The 19,155-nt window shown below is 40.4% G+C and overlaps 1 protein-coding gene across 1 annotated transcript; it reads left to right on the top strand.

The window, feature by feature from the left end:
• Positions 1–450: 450 nt before the first annotated feature.
• NPTX1 (neuronal pentraxin 1) lies at positions 451–6,578 on the top strand (the record flags this gene model as incomplete). Its single annotated transcript, XM_083353404.1, has 5 exons — positions 451–975; positions 1,419–1,626; positions 2,493–2,737; positions 3,716–3,895; positions 5,938–6,578. 5 exons carry the CDS (start codon positions 451–453, stop codon positions 6,157–6,159), a joined length of 1,380 nt encoding a protein of 459 aa, XP_083209530.1. The 3' UTR covers positions 6,160–6,578.
• Between the last annotated feature and the right edge of the window lie 12,577 nt (positions 6,579–19,155).

The following is a 19,155-nucleotide window of genomic DNA, read 5'->3' as shown; positions in this document are numbered from 1 at the left end:
CAAGCGGCCACTTTCTTAGAATTGTTGGAGAGATTTCCGGGAGCCCACCGCAGATCTGCTTCTGTGCTTAAAGACCCCTCGACAGCAATTTCCCACCGTCCGAAGAGAACCTGCCCTGCCGCACAGGCGCACGCCTTACGCATCCGACCGGGCGCCGGTTCTTTCCTGCGTGCGCAGGCCGCGTCCCCTCCTCCCCCCCCCCCTCAGGTTGTCCCTGCGCGCCGTTCCATTTATCGCCAGAAGGAAAGCAGCAAGTACGTGCGATCACCAGACCTACTCAGTGTCCCTCTATTTTGACTCAGACCTCCTGAAGCAGGAAACTCGATGGCCCCCGTGCAATTAAACAGGGATTCCACCCTATTATGACGTCAGTGGCGTTGTAGCCCCTCCCGCCCTCTATAAAAGGAGCCCGCGTACCGCAATCGGCTCAGCAGTTCGGTGGATAGTTCCATGGTGCTGAAACTCCTTTTGCCATTTTTGTTTTTTGCCCGGAGCTCCGCGTTGTTTGGGATCTCTGCTCCGGTCATGTTTGCCGCGGTCCGCTGCAGCTTCGTGTTGGTTTCCCTTTTTTACTTAAAAGGATGCGCCCAGAATTTTGGACAGACTCGGTTTATCTGCACCTCGGTGCCGGTGGATATGGACATGTGCACCTCTTCTATGCAGAGCAGCGGTAGCACCGAAGACATGAAGACCACAGTGCTACAGCTCCGGGAAACGGTGCTCCAGCAGAAAGAGACCATTATGAACCAGAAAGAAACCATTAGGGAACTGACCACGAAACTGGGCAGGTGTGAGAGCCAAAGCACTGTAGAAGCAGGCCCCGGCGAATCTAGAACGGGTGGGGGCTCCAGCAGAAAGCAGGCCGGCTCTTCCAAAAACACGATGGGAGATCTCTCCCGGACTCCAGCTGCTGAAACACTGAGCCAACTTGGGCAAACTTTGCAGTCGCTCAAAACAAGGCTAGAAAACTTGGAGGTACAACTTTCTCCTTTCTTTTATTTCTTAAATCTAGGCAAGCAGACACTCCAGAGAATTTGCTGTGAGTTGTCCAGTCTTTGCTGATTTCCACCTTGTTTTAATGGTGCAGCTTTTTTATTTTTATTTGTTTTTATTTTAATTCCATTTATATCCCGCCCTTCTCCGAAGACTCAGGGTGGCTTACAAGCTTAGCAGTAGCCTGTATCGGAGGCAAAACATTCACCATCCCATTCAAAATATTCTCCATCACCCAATTCTTTAACAGATTGACGTGCCTCTTTTTAATACAGCACCGCTCTTTCACTCGGTAAGCTCTGAATGAGTTTAGCTGTGTCAGAGTAGTGAGTCTTAGAACGAGTCTCTGGGAAATAATGCTACGGTGTTAATTTGGTTTTCCCCAATCCACTTACTCTCTCTGCTTCTCCCCCAACCTTGCACAGCAATTCAGCAGGATGAATTCTTCCAGCCAAACCAATTCCCTGAAGGATATACTCCAGAACAACATTGATGATTTGGAAAAGCAAGTGCTCTCTCGAATTAACAGCCTGGAAGAAGGAAAGTACAACTCCAGGAATGAGTCTGAAGAAAGAGGGAAAATAGAAAGCACCTTAACTTCTCTTCACCAAAGGATCAGTGACTTAGAGAAAGGTAAAGCAGCCTGGATTGAAATAGGTAGGGCTAATTCTGAATAGTGACCCTCTTGGAGGAGAGTGGCTTCTCCATTTCCTTCCTAACACACACACACACACACACACCCCACATTCCTTAGTAGCAGCAGTTACTATTCTGGGATGAACTGTGAGTTTATGCAACTGGGAAGGACAATAAATAGGTTCTATATAATTTTTCTAAATTAATATTGGTCCACGTTGGAAAAAATACTATTCATTAGTGAAGTGTCTTAATATAACTGCTTTATGTAGATTGAGTTTTATCCTCTAAGTGACCTAGAACAAGTAATAGCACTTTTTTTTCCTTCAGACTCCAGTAAAATCACTGCATCTGTTTACATTCCTTGCTCTTACTGTGTGTGTATATATAGAGATAGAGATAAAAGAAGATATTAAGAGTAAAAAGAGAGAAATGAGGTAAAGAGCCTTTTTTCTAAGTGCTGTCCATGTGATTAGGATTAGTGTGTTGAAATGTGTTGGAGGGATTTGAATACTGCCATCTTAAGGCTCATTATATAATGGAAAGAGAAAGAAAGAAAGAAAGAAAGAAAGAAAGAAAGAAAGAAAGAAAGAAAGAAAGAAAGAAAGAAAGAGGGATGAAGAGAGGAAATAAATTCTAAGATAAACTGTTCAGGTCTGTGTGCTAGCCTTGATGCTGAGAAGACATTCCTACAAAGCTTCAGTCCATATCTTTGACACTGCCTCAGTAGAACTATCCATAATACTTCACATGTCTACTCAGAAATTAGTCTCATTAAACTTGCTTCCTGATAAATGAGTTAGCATCACAGCCTTAGTAACTATGTGACCACAGAGCAAACTCCCTTTCTTATCTCCCTCCAGGTCAGAAAGATAATAGGCCAATGGATAAATTTCAGCTGACCTTCCCTTTGAGAACCAATTACATGTACGCAAAAGTGAAGAAAAGCTTGCCAGAGATGTATGCATTTACAATTTGTATGTGGATAAAATCAAATGCCTCTCCAGGTGTAGGTACACCCTTCTCTTATGCAGTACCTGGACAAGCCAATGAGTTGGTACTTATTGAATGGGGTAATAATCCTATGGAGATCCTTATCAATGACAAGGTAAGTGTCATTCTTTCAGTGAAGAAATATCCATGTATTAATAAATGAAAAACTAAAGGAGGCAAATTACTCATTAAACATGTAGATAAACAATGAAAGCTTTACACTTGTCCTCCAAATATCATTTGCATATGAGGAATGTGTTTGCAAATCTTTGGTGATAAATAATGCCATAAGTACTGGTATTAAAACACAGTTCTGTTTTTAATGTAAGAAGACAAGATAAGGTTAAAAAAAACTTCAAGTTTCAATGTATTCTCTTGGGCAAGTAAAATAAATCTATTTTTTAAAATGGTTCTGAATTAAACCATTTGATTTGACCAACATTTCAGAAAGGGCTATTATGCACAATGTAGTTTTTAAAGGAAAAAAAGGAGAACTTCTAACTTTAGTGAAAACTTGCATATTTTCATAAATATGACCAGCTTGTTTGTTTCATCCTTTCAATTACGCTGTGCCTCCCCAAATTGATCAAGATATATTCCAATTCAATCAACACATTCTTCTGAGGCTTAACAAATGACTTCTGTTTTAAATACTGAAGAAGTCAACTCTCATTTTCTCAAATTTCCAGAACTGTGGAAATACAATGCAGTGTTTTCAGACCTGTTTCCTTATTGTCATGGCATTTAAACCTGCAAATCTAATACTGTGTCCTTGAACATAAAACAAGCATTCTCATAGACTGTACTTACGATGCAATTCTGTTCATGGTTACTCAGAAGTGAACCTTATTAAGTTCAATAGGATCGATCCCAGATAAGTGCATTTTGCTTTAGATTGCAAACTTTTGTTATCCTTCAGATAATGTAAATGGAGCTCAAAATGTCCCATGGCTACTATGGAGATTTGGCAAAATTCCCATCTTAGTAAATACAACAGACTTAGAAGGGGTCAGCAGCCAGATCTCCAATACAGTGCACAATATAAAGGGGGAAATGCATATCTGCAGCAATTCTTTCAATTTTCTTTCCTCAGGTAGCAAAGCTTCCTTTTGTCATTAATGATGGGAAATGGCACCATATCTGCATTGCATGGACAACTCGGGATGGTGTCTGGGAAGCTTATCAGGATGGCACCCAGCGAGGCAATGGGGAAAACCTGGCCCCTTATCACCCGATCAAGCCCCAAGGGGTCCTAGTGTTGGGGCAGGAACAGGTAAGGTTGTGTAGTGATCACAGCAAATGGCTATTCTGTGCAGCAAGGATAAGCAGAAGTCGGACTTGTGGACTTTTAGAGCTAAAATCTTGAGATCCACCAAGTGAGGCCATGTGTAACACACATAATTAAAGAATGTGAAATCCAAAAATTGTTTTGAATGCCAGAACTGAATGCCATTCATAATTTTCTAATATACATACAAAAAGTCTCCTGGCAATCCCTCCTAATCATCCTCCTTATTTTTTTCATTTCTGCAATACGCTTTGGTGGAGGGAAGGTTATAGTTACTGCTGTTAAAAAAAAATCCATGCCCATCTACTGCAGATCACCCAGTGATCTACAGTAAATAATGATCTGCTCATCCTTGCAGTAATTTGCTGTCATTTCATATAAAGACTAGTGTAAAAGGTGCTAAGCATTAAAAATGAAGAAAACTTCCACTTCAGGTCTTAATTGCATTTAGTAACTTCTGGATTTGCCCTTCTGAATTGTTCCAAGCTGATACAAGATCCCCTTCAATTCCAGATTGTGTATGTGTGTGCGTACTGAAATCAGCAAGCACTGAGGGTTTTATGCCCTTCTGTTTTAGGTCTGATCATCCTTGTCACAGGCTCCTGGGGCTAACATCACCTGATCATATCAAAATACCTTAACAGCCAAAGCATGCTTTGTTCATACATTATAATGTTTCCTGCAGCTACGTTCCCATGAGTTTCAACTTTTAATTGGTTAGGTATGAATAGATTTCCCAGTCTTGTGTTGGAATTTCTAAGCTTTGTTCCCCAATAGAAAAGATGGTAGAATTTACCTTGTTCAAAATAATAGCAGAAGGGAAATTAAGGTTGGTGGATGGGTGGGACGGTAGGAAAAATGCTTAAATGGGGAGAAATCCAGAATGCATGGGAGTTGAAGAAAATTAATCTGTTTCTTTTTTGTGCCACCTATTTAAGCTCTATGTACACATCTCTACACACAACTGCATACTCTACAATACATTAGCATAGTTTCCCCCCCCCCCTGCACAAATAACGTTTCCAAGAGATTCTTCTGCAATAAGACTTAGGCACCAAAACTATTAACCAGTAATCTGTACCAGTCTTTACTTTTGGGATATGTTCAGTTGTAATCATCCATTTCTCAGCTACCTGTGCGTTGCAGTTCCAATATATTTTGAAGGTATTAGATAAGGAAAGAGGGGTTTACACAGAAATGTCAATGTGTCACTTCTGCTTTATGACAGTACTACGTTTGGGGAGTTCTGTTCATCAGATCATAGATTCAGGCTGACCTGAATATTTCCATGTAATTACCAATCCCAAGTCATCTCAGATTCTTCCCCTCCCACTTCATAAAAGCAGGCTGTTGTTTTCCTTACCGTTTACTACCCAAATAACATGGATAAATTCTCCCTAACAAAACCATTCATCCACCTGAGGGAAACTCAGTAGTCAGAGATAGAAGGACACGGTAACTATTTCATTGAAAAGTTTAAAAGTTTTCAGAATCGGTTTAAAAATATTGGTACGCATTATTACATAGCAGAATGAAGAAACATAAATATAGCCAGTTAGAGGTAGGGTGAAAGAACAACAATTCAATATGTAGCTATTTAAAAATCTGGGCATTAAAAAGCAATTCTTGTAGCTGATTATTAAGCAAATAGGAACTGGATGGATTTTCTTATGAACATTTTCTACCTTAACTCTTTGGGGCACACCAGCAGTATTAGAACGTGTAACCGAAGCTTCTATTTTTGAAAAATATGTTCTACAGAAAATGCACTTCAGTGACTGAATATTCTTGTCTTTATTCAATTTCCCATTGAGCTTCTTTAATGCAGTCTATTCTAGCTGACCTTTCCTCGCTCCCTGAAAAGCTTTCTGGCTCATTTCAAGTGTTTATTATAACAGGTTTTAAGATGGTCGATGCTGCGTTCATTCTCTGGAGAAGGAAAAAGCACCCTGTGTACATGATGCTGTACCTATTTGCAGAGAATGACCTTTTCAAACCTTTGATCTTCATTTTTTTTCCCATTCAAGGATACACTTGGTGGTGGATTTGATGCCACCCAGGCATTTGTGGGAGAACTGGCCCACTTCAACATCTGGGACCGAAAGCTCACCCCAGGGGAGGTCTACAACTTGGCTACTTGCAGCACCAAAGCCCTGCCTGGTAGTGTCATAGCCTGGTCTGAGACTAACATTGATATTTACGGTGGAGCCACCAAATGGACCTTTGAAGCCTGCCGTCAGATCAACTAAATCTGCCCCTCTTTCCCGTTTCCCTCTCCCAGATCCACTCGACCCCGGGTGAACAGACATTCTTCTCATCCAGGAATGATTTACAGACAACTTGCCTTCCTTTTTCTTTTTTTTTCTTTTCTGTCACTTTCGAAAATCATATTACTTGTCCTAAAGAACCAGTATTTTATCGGGGTGGGTGGGTGGGGGGAGTCTAGGAATCTAGGAAATGTACACAGAGTTCTTGAACTTTGCAAATTGGCAAAAAATGAGAAGGTTCCTAGTTTTTTCCTCCCACTGTTTTATGACGTCACGAGATGAATGGTCTGGTTTTTCTGGCTTGCCAACTTCGTTTGAAGCCTGAGTGCCTTTGGGCTGGTGCAACTCTTTCAGCACGTTTGTCTTCATTTGCATATACTTTTTAAAGGTTATCTCGATATATTCCTACTCTACTCGATGTCTTTTAAGCAGCCATTCTCCTCTAGGCAGATACTGATTTTTTTTAAAAAAAAATTGTATTTACAATTAGTTTTCCGAGTTAATGGGATGGCAAAAGCTTTCGAACGGTGCATAAGCAGGCTGGATAAGGATATGAGGGGAGGGAATAGTTTATTTTTTAAAGTTGATCAGTTCCTCTATTGTCCCTCGCCAATGGTGTTCACTACTAGCTATAGCCAGAATAGGACAGGGCCATCTTCGCCCCTTCAAATGTACAGGTAAGACTCGGGAGCATTGCCAAGCTGAGGATCCTGGATGGCTTGTCCAGATCTGGGATAATTTGTAGGAGCAGCTGTTGCTTATCCATGTCAATGCAGCTGTAAAACAGCCTGCTTTCCTACACTGCCTTTGTTTTGCTTAGAGCCTAAAAGGATCTGCCTCTGTTAGCCATCAAGCTTACGTGAAGTCTAGAGAGCCATCATCTCGGAGACATTAGTTACTCTTTCTTCCAAAGCTCTGTGGCCTGAAGATGGCAGTGAATTCCCAAACCCCTTCCTGGGTTGACCTTCCCTTCTCAAATTCATAGCCAACTCTTCCCCTCCAAAAACAATGCATCTTGGACCTCTATAGTAATGGAAGACTTGACTGAGAGATGGGATCATTTTCTCACCCCTTTGAGACATTCCACACCCTTGCTTAACCTCCTTTACTCTAAGAGCCATAAACCTGAAGGGCTTGTTGGGGATGGGGGGGAGGGAGGGAGGGAGGGGGGGAAGGAAGAGGAGTCAGATCCAAAGTATGTGGTTACCTTCTGACTTCCATGGCCATACTTGCAAACTGAGGATTTTGTCTTTTCAGTATAAATGGGGCATCATTACAGGGGGAAGGATAGCCTAGTACAATGAGCCTTGCTTGGACTTTTCCCTAAAGGGCCCTGTGTCAATTTGTTCAAACAGTTTCCTTTTTGAGAGCTGAAAGGGAATGGAAGAACAGATTTCAGCCAACAGAGCTAAGCAGCCAAGCGAAGGGCCAGTCTTGGTTTTGCTCCATAGCCCCAGAGGATGGAGGAGGGACAGCTGTATAGACTTTCGTGAAACTGTTTGGAAGTAACCCTGTGCTGTGCTTTTGAAGCATACAAGGAATAGTGGCCTGAATGAAAGAGTAAGATTCTTTGCAAACTTTTGTGAAGGAGACAAAGTGCATTTCTGTTGCAAAATCCATTGTATTAAGGGTATCTTGAAAAGGACCTAAAACTAGGAAGGCATCTTGGTTGTCTTCTCCTATGGGGATTGTGCTTTGTTTAGACAAAAGAACCTACTTCCCCTGCACACACACACACACACACACACACACACACACACACACACACACACACACAAACATCTTCAGTGGCAACAACTTGCAGTTCAGTGATGTTCCTTGCTTTGGTTCCCATTTATGGTACTCTTAGATTTCCGCAGGCTCCTAGGGAGACCAGGGGTTGCACTGCCATTTCTTGCATGTTTCAGTAGGAGCCTCAGTTGTGTTTCCTCAATCTAATGCTTGCCTCCTTGCATGGGCTACTGCAGAGCTGTGGGGGCGTTTGCCAAGCAATAGTTCATGCTTTACAAAGAAGTCATTCAAGCACATTAGTTGAGGTCAGGTGTGGCTGGACAAAAGGTAGTTTACTCATGCCGTGTTGTTCCCCCTGATTTAAAGCATGACCTTAAAAAAAAACGAACCACCACCACCTAAAAGACGAGCAATGAACTTGTTGACATTCATATCGACGGGGACCGTTTCTTTCAGCATGCTCTTACCCCAAATGTTTTGGGATGTTAGCGTTCTCCATTCAGCACCCGAGTGATTCCCAAGAAGTGCAGTTTAGGCCCATCTGCTATTCAATGAACCCTGCGCTTTTGGATCAGGTTAACTGATATTTACCGAAGTGCATGTCCTTGGGGTTGTCCCTTTTAGTGTCACTTTGGGGTAGCCTCTTCCAGGCCAGATTTCCTCGGAAAGAGACTTTCAGCGTCAGTGTTGCTTTCCTGGAGGTGGACTAGATAGCAGACCCCACCCACCCTGCCCCCAAACCAAGGCTACTGCTTAATACAATTGATGCTCCCTCTTGCACTGAATAATTCATGCCTCTCTCAGGTGATGTCCTTTTATACAAGCAAAATGAGCACTAAACAAGCAGCATGCGTGTTTGCCTGAATATTGTCTGACAATTTCACCACATTCCTAGGGGAGGGTTTTCGCTGGCAAAAAAAAAAAGCCTTTACGGTTTGCCTCGTACGGAGCACTGTATGAGCTTTCCTCTGTATTAGGCAGCCAGCGAATCTGCCGCCTCCTGCCATTTGATTCCAAACATGCATAATTAAAAGTAAGTTCTATTTGCATCTAAGGAGCCTACTTGCAAAGAAGGCTTAAAGTCACAGATTAAGTGTGAGATTAGTTGAACTATCATTCACCTTCCCTTGAAAGTTTATCTGTTGTTTGATATGTCCAGGCTTTCTGTTTAACACAAACACTCACGCGCACTCACGATCTCTTGTATATATTTAAAAAAAAAAGTTTGCTTACCAAGAAAAGGGTATTTTTATTAGAAAAGAATATATTGAACATAAACGGGTATTCCCTGAAAAAATGCTTTTAAACTACAGAAGAAGGATAAACAGAACAAGAAAGTTTATTTTGAAATATATAATGTTTTGTATAGTTTCTGTAAAAAAAAAAAAGACGGGGTGGGTGGGTGGGACAGACTTCCTGGTTTGTACGACTGCATTGCAGCCCTCAGCCTTTTCAATCATCTTTCCCTTTTAAACTTGGTCAAGGCATTTTTTCCTTGGCTGTGAGAAAGAAAGGGAGAGGATTGTAAGATGTTCGAAACCCTTTGAGTAACTCTAAAGCTGTGGCAAATGCATATGCAATTGGATAGGCAGAGAAGCAACTCAGTGCTAAGAATGCACTCGCACACAAGGCTGCCGCTTGTCCTACAGTGAAGAGGGTCGTGAAGTCCCTCACCTGACAAAGCTATGCGAGAGAGCTAAGGGGAAAGAAAGCCCACCTAAACAGAATCACCAAAAGAAGCCCTCTAAATAGCTTTCTTTTAAATTGCACCATCCAGCAGCGTTTCTTAAACAGTGCTCTTTTAAGTTGACCAGCCAAATTGTACCTTGTAAGATCAACCCACTAAAAGCAACCTATTAGACACCTTTTTTCAGTAGAATCTGGTGAAGGGGGAAAATCGTGAAATGGTCAACGAATTCAGTCCAAATTGCATGCCACTTGCCCTGTAAAGGGGGGAAAAAAAGGATAATGTTACAATTGTATATACTGTACAGTGTGAAAGACAGTATGTTTCTTGAGTTATCATTCTGTTAACCAAAGCTGTATATTTTCCTATTTCTTGCTATTAGTCTTTATTGGATTTTGAAAGAGTTATTGTTATACCTGACATCCAGAGAACACATCAGCAGTTCTTAAAATGCACTGTTTCTACTAGTTCTTCATGCTTTCCCCTCCATTTTATTGCTGAAACTACATGAATTGTCGAGTTTATTTTTACACAATAAAAAAATGATGAAAGACACGAGGTTGTATTCATTTTCCTCCCCACACAATTTCTTTCCCCAGAAGAACCTGTACACTGGGTACTGTCTCTGGGTCACTGCCAACTTTCTTAATGAGTTTCTTCTGGGAAGAGGTTGCTGAGTTGCTGAGATTCACACTCAGATCATGCACAGAACTGCAGCACATCTGCAAAGCCAGCCCTTCTTGCCAAAGAGCTGCAACCCCCAACTAGATGCCAAAAGGCTAAGACCTGCTTAGAACATTCACTTCCATTTCTTCTGTCTAAACAGTTTTGGTTGTCCAGTTTTTTTGCTGCCTTTTGCTCTAGTACCAATTTGTCACAGGCTTTTTTTTTTGACAAATTTTTTGCCTTGGTTTAATTTATTTCTGCACTCACCCATTGTGTATTTTTTTCCTACCCCCCTGCTATAGTAGGTTGGGGATCAAGACTGCATATATTTTCCATTTCTATGACTTAGTGATCTTAAAGGACTTGTACCATGGATTTCTGATGCACATTGATTGATCACGTTCTCAATCTTGTCATCTCCTGGTAGAACCACAGTTCCATGAACTAGTGAGATCTAGTAAATGATGCCAGTGAGACAGAATTATAGGCCGCAAGTCCAAGAACGAGCAGAACAGCCTCTAAATTTCTGAAGTAATACAGTCTATTAACACAGAAGTATGACTTAGTAAGACCCTTTATCTAGAGCCTAAAATTTCTCTTTTCTACTTCTAAGAGATCTAGCATTTAGATCACGAGGGAGGTACATTATTTCACAGAAGAAAACCAAGTTGCCGCTTACCTTCTTCACCAGAAAATAACAAAAATTAGGAAGTGAAAATGGGAAACAATGAAGAAATGACCCTTAAGATGCAGACTAGGATGACAAAGGCCACGTTGCTCTAATAAGCCTCCAGAAATTACACATCAGTTTCTGCTTTAACAGACACAGGTAATGACATCCTCCAAAAGTCAACTCCCCTCTCCCATTTTCATTGCCTTCCATTTTCTGGTTGTCAGGGAAACAACGTCTTGGAGCTGGGCTCTTCACCATTAAGTGCAAACAATTCCACCAAAACACCCCTTCTCTCCGAGAGACTTTTTGATATTGGAGTTTGCCCTATTTCTTTTTAAAGAATTGTTTGCAAAATAAATAAACAAGGGAAATGGAAAGAGAGCTGCTCTCCTATTTATAGACATTCAATCTTGTTTCAGGAGTTCCAGAGAACCAGCACAGATTTATTCCTATAGATGTTTGGGATACCTGTGACCAGAATTTCAAGTTCAGCAGTACAATGTAGCATGCTAAAAATCTGGTAGAAGACTTGATTAAAAGAAACCACAAGAGTCTCAGTTTCATCCCCTTGGTGAGAGAAACAACAACAAGGGAAATTATCCCTGCTGCAACTCTGGTTTTGGACTATTCAGTTACAACCTGGAATTAAGGAGAAACTTCCTGACAGTGAGGACAATTAACCAGTGGAACAGCTTGCCTCCAGAAATCATGGGCGCTCCATCACTGGAGATTTTTAAAAAGAGGCTAGACAGTCCCTTGTCTGAGATGGTATAGGTTCTCCTTCTTGAGCAGGGGGCTGGACTAGAAGACCTCCAAGGTCCCTTCCAGCTCTATTCTATTCTATTCTATTCTATTCTATTCTATTCTATTCTATTCTATTCTATTCTATTCTATTCTATTCTATTCTATTCTATTCTATTCTATTCTATCCTATCCTATCCTATCCTATCCTATCCTATCCTATCCTATCCTATCCTATCCTATTCTATTCTATTCTATTCTATTCTATTCTATTCTATTCTATTCTATTCGTATAATTTTGCAGCAGAAGATCCACATTAAAATACAAGGGAAAAACTCTGAATTGTTCCAAAGTATCACGGATTCGTAGGGTCACCCTACAACAGTCTTTCTAGCAAACAGAAAACAATCAAACCACCACCAAATCACCAATTTTTAAAAAGAGATCCATAGAGAATTCAGGAAATAAAAGTTGGCGAGTATAGTATCTTTTCTGGGTAATTGGACAGGAAACATTATTAATGATTAAATTGCTGAACAGAAAAAAGAATGGGCTGGTAAAGGAGCAAGATGGCTTCTGCAAACTTTCTATCTGTCCAACCTTTCAGAGATTTTAAAGATTGTCAAAAAGTTTCTCAAAAGGCATCATATTGTAGAGTTAGTTAGGGATGAGTAGCAAAATGGCTATGTTTGCTTATAATGCAAGATTATTTAGGATAGCTAAACTGTTAAGGCATTGGACTTGTTGACACTAAGTTGGCAGTTCAAGATCCAAGCACGGTACTTGCCCCATCTCCTGCCCACCTTGCAGTTTGAAAGCATACAAATGCAAGTAGATTAATAGGTATACTTCAGTGGGAGGATAATGGCATTCAGCATAAAGTCATGCCACATGACCATGAAAACATCTTTGGACAACACTGGCTCCCTCAGCTAAGAAATGGAGATGAGCACCCCACCCCCTAAGGTCAGACATGACTGTACAGGGGAAACCTTGACTTTTTTTAAAAAACAAGATAGGGAAAGCATGCAGAGCGTGGCTTCTGAAATGCTTCCCAGCCCCTTTCCCAGGCGTGACTATAGGAGACGTCTGTATTTTCTTTGGGGTAATGAAATATTCTGTTGAGTCTGGGTGTGCATGTACGTGTCTCCTTTCTTCACAGGTTGCACATCCGTGTGTGGTATGTGGGTGTGCACACTCTGTGAAGCACAGTGCAGGCTGCCTACATTTGGAGATGTGAGCTGGGAGAAAGAAAAGGGGTGTAGAATGGATGAGTCAGCAGCATTCTGAGTCCCTGGCCAATCGTCACTCCAGCAGAGATGGATGGAAGGATCTTCAAACCCCACCTTTCTTTTGTTGAGTTCTCCCACTGTATCAAATTCGGTTCTGCTCTTCTGCACTGTTTGGGACGAGTGATTCTGCTGATGGACAGATAGACAGAATGCCATTGCATAATTACTTTCCAATGTTCTGTGGGGGTGGAGAGATTAACAAAGACAGCGATGAGCTGTAGAAATATTTTTGCGCGCTGCTTCTAGCAGGAAAGTATACAAACACTCCTACTGCACTTAAGTGCAAATAGACATCTAAAGCAGCAGTCACCACCAAGTTCTTGGAGTGATAGAGTAGTGGAGAGCTCGGTGTGCAGCTGCTGGAACTGAAAATAAAACAGCCAATATGTAATATCGTTATATAAATGGATGATGCAATCCCATTTAGCACACTGTGAATATTTTTCTCTATCACACCTCAAAGTGGATATCATAGGGCTGGAATTATTCTGAAAAGCCTAAGCAGAGCAATCAAAGGCTTGGAGCAGCTGCACTCTGAGGGGGGAGGGGGAAAAATAACATGCTGAAGTTGATCAAGCTTAGTAAAAAAAAAAAAGAAATGGGAAATATAATGGAGACTCTGAAATTGTGGGCAGGAAGTAGGGAAATAGATAAGGTAAAATCTTTTCCCTTCTCGTGATATTAGAATCTAGGGGTGATCTATTGAAACTGAATAGATTTAGACAAGAATTAGAATTAGACAAGGGATCTATGTCTTCTCTCAGTACATAGTCAGCTTGTAGAATGGACTTTCAGAAGTATAGTAATGGCCATAAACTTGGGCAGTTTAAAAAACAAAGATTAGAGAGATTCACGCAGCATGGTTATTTATCATAATGGTTGTGTGTTACTTCGAGTGTGAAGCAATAAAACACTTAGTGCTAGTTAGTAGGAAAGAAAACTGGAAGGGTGGAAGGTTGACTCAGCCTTCCATCCTTCCCAGGTAGGTAAAATGAGGACCCAGATTGTTGGGGGCAATTAAGCTGACTTTGTAATAATGCCGCTTGGGGGTGTGTGTGTGAAAGCCCTAATAAGCAGGCATATACATAGAATGAAGGCTACTGCTAAGCTTGTAAGCCGCCCTGAGTCTTCGGAGAAGGGCGGGATATAAATGCAATTAAAATAAAAAAATAAAAATAAAAAATACTTGTATCTTGTATAAAGGCAACTTGATGATTCCTGCTATTATTTTGGGTACATTTTAGTATCTGTTGGTGGACCTCCCACTAATAAATCTAAGCAACTCATAGCTGAACCTTTGTGTACTAGTAATTCGTTACGGGTAGTCCTTGACTTATAACAGTTCATTTAGTGACCGTTCGAAGTTACAATGGCACTGGAAAAAGTGACTTATGGCCCTTTTTTCCACGTATGACCATTGCAGCGTCCCCGGGGTCACATGATCAAAATTCAGCCGCTTGGCCACTGGCTCATATTTATGACAGTTGCAGTGCCCCAGGGTCATGTGATCGCCTTTTGCCACTTTCTGACAAGCAAAGTCAATGGGGAAGCCGGCTTCACTTACCAACCGTATTACTAATTGCAGAGATTCACTTAACAACTCTGGCAAGAAAGGTCATAAAATGGGGCAAAATTCACTTAACAGCTGTCTCAGCAACAGAAAGTTTGGGCTCAGTTGTGGTCGTAAGTGGAGGACGACCTGTATTCTAAAATCTGATTCATGTCAGAATTTCATCAACAGGTAGAGAGAGTTGGTGTTTAATACCAGACTTGCATTTAATTAGTAATAAATCAAAATCAGGTCAGGACTTTTGAAATTTTGAACATAATCCTTTTAGGAATCATACCTATTTTTTCTTCAAAGCATAAGGTAAAGGCAAAGGTTCCCTCGCACATGCGTGCTAGTCGTTTCCAACTCTAGGGGCCGGTGCTCATCTACGTTTCAAAGCCGAATAGCCAGCGCTTGTCCGAGGACGTCTCCGTGGTCATGTGACTGGCATGACTAGACGCCAAAGGCGCATGGAATGCTGTTACCTTCCCACCGTAGTGGTCCCTATTTTTCTACTTGCATTTTTACGTGCTTTCGAACTGCTAGGTTGGCAGAAGCTGGGACGAGTAACAGGATTCAACCCGCCAAACTGCTGACCTTCTGATCGACAAGCTCAGCGTCCTAACCCACTGAGCCACCGCGTCAAAGCATACACATATATTAAAGCATACACATATATTCAAAGCATACACATATATTAAAGGCTCAGCATTTTTTACTTCTAGCTGCTTGCAGTACATTCTATGATGTCTCCATTATGCTTTATAGTTGATGACACCCTCCCTGTGGTATTCCATTATTCCAATTATGTTTTTTTTTCTTTTTTGTTATTTTGCCCTGTATTCAAGAAGAAAGAATTCTTAAGCATCTCGTCATAATAATTCTATTCATAAAGAGGAGGATTAGTAAGTGAACAGTGCTGTCATTTCTGAATATATAAAGATATGATTCAAGATAACATCACCATTATGATTATCAAATGTGCATGTCTGTTTTCTTAATCATTAATAGGAAATTCAGGCAATGAGTAGTGATTGAACTGGAGCCAAAGCAGGGCAAATAAGAAACATATATATATTGAAAAGATATATTCTCTAGGAAACAGTGAAATTTGCATGCCACAGTAGACGAAGTATTTTATCTTAAACAAAGGGGAGGTGAAAAAAAAAAGATGCACATAAACATGTCTAGACAGAAATATTTTAGAAATGGGTTGAAAATGCTTAGTAGCCAGGAAATGATGTATGAGGCTTATCGAAGAAAACAGAAAAACTAGAATGGACATGTAGGTTTAATACAGTATCCCGCAGGAAAACATACCTCTACTTGTATTACTTCTGTTTCAATTGGACCTGTGACCTGAAAAGGATACTTACAGTAGTAATATTAATGCCCTCTGGGTGAATCTTACATTTATATCCTACTTGATGGCCAGGCATAATTTCAATATTATTACATTATTATTTACATAATTATTTTTTATACTTTTTTTTCTTAAGGATAACCTCGTCAGTACAAGAAATAGCTTCCATCTTTATAACAAAAGTGTTAAAGTTTATAGATTGGAATGTGAGTTCAACTGAATTCTAACAGAGACTTCTGCCCCCTGCCCTGATGTTAATTTGCTCTTTTTATACAACATCCTCTAGTTTCCAGTCAGAACTGGCCAAAACATTATTTTTTAAAGTTGTTTGGGTTGCAACCCAGGGTTCCATCTCCTGGGAAATAAAGCCCTCTTACCAGCAAAGAATAAAAGGGTAATAAGCATTTCTTGATTTTAGACAACACCGACTGTGCTTTCAAGTGCTTTCTAGGCAGTCTTTAACCCAGGTACTGGATGACGGTGCTGTGGGATACAAAGAGATAAAATCAGAGAGAAGGAGTGTGCAGGCATGTGCAGGGTCTCTGTGATAACAGCAAAGATAACACCAAGAGGAAGTTTGAAATTCAAGACATAAGCTGGCATTATGGGAAAGCGAATGAGGAAAAGCAGTTGACAGACTGATTGGTCCATAAATAGTACTTGGCCATGATTTATCTTAACCATATTATCAGTGGTGAGATTCAGCCAGTTCACTTCAGTTCGGCAGAACCAGTAGCTAATTTTTTGTTGCCCAGGCCTGGAACGGACTTCCGGAAGTGGCATCCACACAGAGAACCGGTTGTTCACATATTTGAATCCCACCACTGCATATTGCATAAGCCTTGATGGCTGCATTTGTCCAACTAGCTAATCCAAATCAAAGCAACCACATTAGCAACTTGGTGTGATGACTGCATCCAGATATTAAATGGAATCCAGGACATTACTTAATAGCTATAACTGCCCTACAGCCAGAAAATGCCTCCTTAAGTAACACCAGCTGCCTGCAATTAGTGCAGGTTCGAGTCCCACCAGGCTCAAGGTTGACTCAGCCTTCCATCCTTCCGAGGTAGGTAAAATGAGGACCCAGATTGTTGGGGGCAATAAGCTGACTTTGTAATAATGCCGCTTGGGGGTGTGTGTGAAAGCCCTAATAAGCAGGCATATACATAGAATGAAGGCTACTGCTAAGCTTGTAAGCTGCCCTGAGTCTTTGGAGAAGGGCGGGATATAAATGCTCCGGCATTATGGAACCAACTGCCGGTTGAGCTCCGGATGGCATCGGACCTCCGATCCTTCCGTCGCGGGTTGAAGACCCACTTGTTTGAGTTAGCTGGTCTGGCCTGATGGGGAATATGGGTTTTTAATTGGTTTTTATTATTCTATTATTGCTGTATTTTAATTGGGCATGGTTTAATTCTCTTTTAATTTTTGTATAGCTATTTATATATGCCCTGTGAACCGCCCTGAGTCCCTAGGGAGAAGGGCGGTATAGAAATCAAATAAATGAAATAAATGAAATGAAATGAAATGGAATTAAAAAAAACACAGTTGAACTAAAGGAAAGTCTTTATGGAATTCACTGGTACCTTGCAATCATTATCTCATTCTGCCTCCAGATATAATTGCAAGAGGAAGAGGGGGGAAATACAGTGTTCTACTGTTTAACCATGATGACATTAATGGTTATATATCCTGCTTAAACTGTCTTATCACTTTAGGATAAATTGACACAAATGATTCAGGACATCAGGGCAAAAACCAGCTATAACTGATTGAAAGCTTTAGCATTCAGAATAATTCTTCAGGATGGAACTAAGCAAAAGCAAAACAACAAAAGCACAAACCTCAATCACAAAGGAAAGAGGGGAGAAAATCTCGGTTTTGGATTACATTTTATTTACCTAGTTTGTTTGTTTAAAGTATTTTCATCCCAGCCTTCATCCTGGGAGACTAAGGCAGGATGCAAGAGAGATTTTTAAAAACATGATAGCAATTCTACCAAACTTTACCAGTAAAATTATAGAACAGCACAATAAAAACAATCACAAAAATATAAAAGCAGCAGTGTGCACAAATAAATGGCATGGTACTTTTGAAACAAATGATCCTATTAGTAAATTCAGAGAAAACTAGTCCAATCAGAGTCATATTTTGTAAGATAGGCAATTATATAAATTTGATTCATAAATACAGAAAATATAGTTAGCCTGGTATAAAAAGATAGCAACGATAGATTGATTTCATATTTACGTGGTACTCACTATGTGTATATGTATGTTTCTATGTACCGGTAATTACTCCTCTTGTTAAGCATCTAATGATGTGGAAAGCAATGGTAATTTTGTTGATCCATTAAAACAAATCTATTTTTCATAGTATAGGAGATCCATTATGGACTGTTCTCAGTAAAGGTTTTTCTCTACTAAGGACATTCAATTTCCCCCTGCTAATAATTATTGAAATTCCTCATTGATTCACCTTCTCATTAGTTTTTCTTGCTAATCTATAGATTCTTCCATTAGAAGAATCCATAAGTCTGGCAAGAAACTCTATAATCAATAGTGAAAAGCCACATGACAATCACTATCAGATGTTCTAATATAACCACAGACATTTATTTTAGAATAGTACTTTTATACATGAATAAATTTACAGTATATAGACACTGGATCTTTTGGGCAGGGAACAAAGAACTCTGATTTTAATATATATGAGATTTGGGGGTTGTTTGTAAGACTGTACTAATTATTCATTTTAGAATAATTACATTGGGAATATAATTAATGTGCTAGTCTAGGCCCTGATGTGCTGCTAAATGACTTCTCAAAGCTTTTCTTCCTTATCTATTATGAGTCTCTTTTGGAGATTTGAGTCTCAACAAATCTCCCATCAGCACTGACAGAACAAGCCCCTAGTACATTAAAAAGGAGAGCAAACTCCACTCCCTTCTAGCACTGAAGATGTTACCTAACTGGGTAGCAAAATGTCTGCAAGCAAACAACCAAGCTCAGAGAACACCAAGGACTCTACGGTCTCATTTTTGTCTAGCCATCTTCAATCTGTGTCCTCCAACTGTGTTACACCTATAACTTTGAGAACTTCTAATCATCCTTATCGGCTAGTGTTTGGAAGTTGAGTCAGGGCAACTGGACTCCTCTTTCTCATCATCATTCTTTTTCTTCACCTTGAAAAGAAGTCCAGTTGCCCTGACTCAACTTCCAGACAACACTGGATGACTGAGAATCTTCACTGATTTGCTGGCTAGCAATTCT

Source organism: Vipera ursinii (genome assembly GCF_947247035.1).
Source record: "Vipera ursinii genome assembly, chromosome: 2".
Taxonomy (NCBI): domain Eukaryota; kingdom Metazoa; phylum Chordata; class Lepidosauria; order Squamata; family Viperidae; genus Vipera; species Vipera ursinii.
This window is presented reverse-complemented; position numbering and strand designations above follow the sequence as displayed.